The sequence below is a fragment of the Trypanosoma grayi genome, assembly GCF_000691245.1.
Source record: "Trypanosoma grayi strain ANR4 Tgr_735_V1, whole genome shotgun sequence".
Classification (NCBI taxonomy): domain Eukaryota; phylum Euglenozoa; class Kinetoplastea; order Trypanosomatida; family Trypanosomatidae; genus Trypanosoma; species Trypanosoma grayi.
In genome coordinates this window covers 4,201-8,579 of record NW_008826354.1, presented here as the reverse complement: position 1 = coordinate 8,579, position 4,379 = coordinate 4,201, and the positions used below count along the sequence as shown (strand labels likewise).

General features: G+C 52.9%; 2 protein-coding genes across 2 annotated transcripts; both read left to right on the top strand.

The window, feature by feature from the left end:
• Window positions 1–121: 121 nt before the first annotated feature.
• Window positions 122–1,303, top strand: DQ04_07351020 (hypothetical protein; the record flags this gene model as incomplete). Its single annotated transcript, XM_009315127.1, has 1 exon — window positions 122–1,303. One exon carries the CDS (start codon window positions 122–124, stop codon window positions 1,301–1,303), a length of 1,182 nt encoding a protein of 393 aa, XP_009313402.1.
• A 758-nt stretch (window positions 1,304–2,061) lies between these two features.
• On the top strand, window positions 2,062–3,363 carry DQ04_07351010 (hypothetical protein; the record flags this gene model as incomplete). The annotated part of the gene is made up of 1 exon (XM_009315126.1): window positions 2,062–3,363. One exon carries the CDS (start codon window positions 2,062–2,064, stop codon window positions 3,361–3,363), a length of 1,302 nt encoding a protein of 433 aa, XP_009313401.1.
• Between the last annotated feature and the right edge of the window lie 1,016 nt (window positions 3,364–4,379).

Genomic DNA, 4,379 nt, shown 5'->3' with positions numbered 1-4,379 from the left:
GCGGATTCATTTGTGTGCGGAGGACGGTGAGTGGTGGGTGTTGCCGCTGCCTCCTGACTGCTCTGCTGCTGTGGACTGTCTGCTTCCGCTTGTCTCCTCCGCGCAGCCCAAAGCGACACCAATGATGATGCGCTGCGTGCTGCTTGTGTGTGCCCTCTGCGTGTGTCTGGGATTCGGTTGTGTCGCTGCTGTGGAGGTTGATGATTCGTGTTGCGACACATCTGTGAACTCACAGTGCTCGGTTTCCGAAAAAAAGAAGCCATGTGTTGGGCCCAATGGTATTGTCGATAGGGATGGTAAACAACTCCCTGTTGCTTGTCCGACTGGTACCCAGGAGGGAACTTGCGCGACGAAACCTGATAAGTTTCATGGTCTCGTGTCTGCCCTTGCAAGTCCAAGAGGTAATGAAAATTGTCCGCTATCCAGCGGTGAAGAGGCAAAAGATGGACAGGGGTGCCAGCCTGTAGATCAGACCGCTGCTGAAGAGGACCCTCACGACCCTTTGGTCTGCACAAGCTCTACGGAGCCTGGGGGGAAGCCTTGCTTGCTTCCCGAGACCAAAGTGGCCTCTGGAAATCTTGCGCTGGCGGGAGTCGGTGGTGTTCCTACGGCTACCTCACTCGATCCTAAGAAAAACGAAGGATGCCTTGCACCAGCAGAAGACGGTACGCTTTGCACAAAACCTCCTGAGCAAGCTGAGCCAAAGCAGTCAGAACTTACATCTGAACACTCGGAGAAGAAACACAACTCCAGCACTCCAAAAGGTGATGTTGACGTGAGTGCGCCCAAGCATGGGTCAGATAGAGGCGAAGGAAAAGAGGACTCTGGCCTTCTTAAGAGTCCTGAAGGCAGCGAGAATGATGGCAACCACGTCCGACTGGGCGACGGTCACGACAAAGGTCGTGTGTCTGATGTAAAGACCTCACAAGAGGCCAACATGGAAAAGTCGCTGGAGGACCTTAAGGACAGATCCACTAAAAACGAAGAGAAACCACAGAACTCTGGTGTTTTACCACCAGCCGGTCACGCTACCGACAATGACAGCTCTACTGATGATCATCGCGATTCCTCAGAGACCCGGAACCCTCAAAATGAAGACAACCAAAATGGCGCAGTACAATCGCAGAAACCGTCTGCCCCTACTTCTCCGAGCTCCTCGCAATCTGCAAGCGACAAGCAGGAGAATAACCCTGTGGCTGAAAAGGACAAAGAGGCGAAGAATGCGGACAGCAGCGTCAGTCCTGTGTGGGTGCATGCACTGCTGCTTCTGCTGGCGTTGTTTGCAGTGATGGCTGTGTCATGAGCATCGTGGACAAGTAACATGCCTCATCGCTCTCTTTCTGTGTGTGTGTGCTGCGAGCTCATGGTGGATGTATTTATCCCTTCTCTTCCTAATGATTGCTTGGGGATCAACTGCTGCCCCTTTGTGTGGTTGTTTCTTTGCTTTGTGTGTGTGTGTGGCATCCTCGTGGTGTGGAGTGGAGGGTGCTTTAATCCTAATTGCTTTTCTTTTATTGTTTTTGCTTGCCATGTGCTCGTTGAGTACGATAGCCCTTTTATTCTGTGTGTGTGTGTGTGTGTGTACTGCGGCACCAGGATGCCTGGGTGCATTCGCTTTGTGCGCGAATTCCTTAACAACTTGCTTCGCAAACAACATTCGTCTCTATGGATGTGCTGCGGCTCTTTCGTTTTCCCCCCGTCTGTGTGTGTTTCCCTCGCCGCCCACTCACTTGTGTGTGTGTGTGTGACTGGGGATGGGCCTGCGGTGCTTGATGGGCTTGTTGTGTGATGCCTGCAGCTGTGTGTTGGGTGTGGGGCAGGGACACACATTCGGGGGGTTGATACATCTGGTTTTCTTCTTGCTGCTTTGCTGTTGGGGAGTGCTCCTGTGGGCACAACACACTACAGTGGACATACTTCTGGTTATCCTGGTGAGGGAGTTTGTTTTGGATATATGTGTTGGTTGTGTCATTGTGTGTTAAGGTATTGTTGTATATGGCGTGGTTCTCCTGTTTTTGTCAGCCTGCTGCTTTTGGTTTAATTGTGCAGATCAAGACTACGATGAAAAAGATATTCTGTGTTCTCTTTCCGTTCGCACTCTGCGTGTGGTGTGCCGGCGGGGTTGCGGCAGTGGATGAGGAGAGGCGTGTAGAGGTGGCGAGTGTTGGTGGCTACGCCGTGATGGCTGATAGTGTCGCTGCACCTGCGGCTGGTGCTGTTCCTTGCCCTCCTGAGAGCGCTCCTCCCAAGGGAACGTGCACGGATGCCAATACAGAAGATGAGGTGGTGGGCTCTGGCACTTGTGGAGAAGAAGGCCGGCTTGGTAGCTGTGGTCCTGCTAAGGATCAAGGGTCTTGCAAGGGTAGTCCTCCAAAGGGTTGCCCGGGGTCCAAGGAGACTGGCGCAGATGGTTTATGTGCAGAAAAGGTGGGAACAAATTGCACGACATCTTCGGCGGTGGAGCCTAAAGCCACACCAGATCCCGGTGATGTCGAAGTGGCTGGCCCTGAAGATTTTAACAAACCACCGTGCAAGGATGGCCAGACTGAGAAAGATGGCGCCTGTGTGCCTGGGGTAGATCAATCACAGCGGGGAGGGAGTGGGGAACACATTGATCGCGGTATCAAAGGTACTCGAGGTGAGCCTGGGCCACCACCTATAACTCTGAAGGAAAACGAAAAAAAAGAGAGAGATAGCAGCGTTGAAAGATGCGATACCACTAAGCCGGGGAAGTGCACAGGGTCATTGACTAATAGCCTGCCTGACAGTTCTGAACCACAGCCTTCAACCCCGTTGCAACCGCAGACCGATCCAGCAACGGCACCTGGAGGCACCTCGAACAACGGGAAAGCAATTGATGGCAATAAGGGTCAACAAACTGCTCCACAGAACACGAGTCATACTCCTAGTGGTGGTGGTGGCAGCACACATGAGAAAACACAGGAAGAAAAGAACGAAGAGGCGAAGAAGCACGCGGATACCAACAATGGCCAAGGTAATTCGGCGAGTGAAGTCAGCGGTACCTTCACAAGTACTAACGGTGGGGGGCCGGGTTCTGATGCTTCCCCACCCTCAGAGCACAATACCGAAGCTGCCAGTGCTGCTGAGGATCATTCCAATTCGGATCTTATTCAGGCCTCTAATATTCACAGTGCAGGTAAAGAAAATGATTCCGTGCAATCGTCCGCCACTTCAATGCCTTCTTCATCCAGTGCGCCAGCGGACACAATCAGCACAACAAGCAGCAGTCCTGTTCCAGAGGAAGCCAAAGACACGAAGAATGCGGACAGCAGCGTCAGCCCTGTGTGGGTGCATGCACCGCTGCTTCTGCTGACGTTGTTTGCAGTGACGGCTGTGTCATGAGCATCGTGGCCAAGTAACATGCCTCCTCGCACTCTCTCTGTGTGTGTGTGCTGCGAGTTCATGGTGAATGTATTTATCCCCCTTTTCTCCCTAATGATTGCTTGGGGCTCAGCTGCTGCCCCTTTGTGTGGTTTGTACTTTGTGTGTGTGTGTGTGTGTGTGGTATCCTCGTGGTGTGTGGTGTGGAGGGTGCGTTAATCCTAATTGTTTTTTTTGATTGTTTTTGTTTGCCATGTGCTCGTGGACTGCGATAGCTCTTTTATTCTGTGTGTGTGTGTGTGTACTGCGGCAGCAGGATGCCGGGGTGCATTCGCTTTGTGCGCGCGTTTCTTAACAACTTGCTTCGCGAACAACATTCGTCTGTATGGATGTGCTGCGGCTCTTTCGTTTTCCCCCGTCTGTGTGTTTCGCTCGCCGCCCACTCACTTGTGTGTGTGTGTGTGAATGGTTCTGCGGTGCTTGATGGGCTTGTTGTGTAATGCCTGCAGCTGTGTGTTGGGTGTGGGGCAGGGACACAGCTGTGAGGGAATTCATTTTTTTTTTTTTTAGTTTTTCTGTTGGGAGATGCTTTGGTGGCGGCAGGCCACTTTATCCCCTGCACTTGGGCTTCACGTAATTGGGTTTGTCTTCTTTGAGCTGGTCTCTCCTCGCGGTGGCGGATGATAGCGTGGGCGTGGAGTGAGGAGTGAGGAGTCTGTGAGCCCTGCTGCTGCGCACTCCCTGTGTCTGTCTGCTTCACTCTTTTCCTGCACAGCTCAAGGCAACAACTACCACTGCCACCGTGACTGTTAAAACGATGATGCTGCGCTACGTCCTCCTTGCGTGTGCCCTCTGCGTGTGCGTGGGCCGCGGCTGTGCGGCGGCCAACATTGATGCCACTCAGCAGAGAGATAACTCTGCCAATGCCGACTTGGACGACATTATCATGGAAGACATCTACGCCAGCCCGGAGGATGGGCAGGAGTCGCCTGGCACTGCAACTATCAACGAGGATGCCTCGAACACTGCAAGCGCTC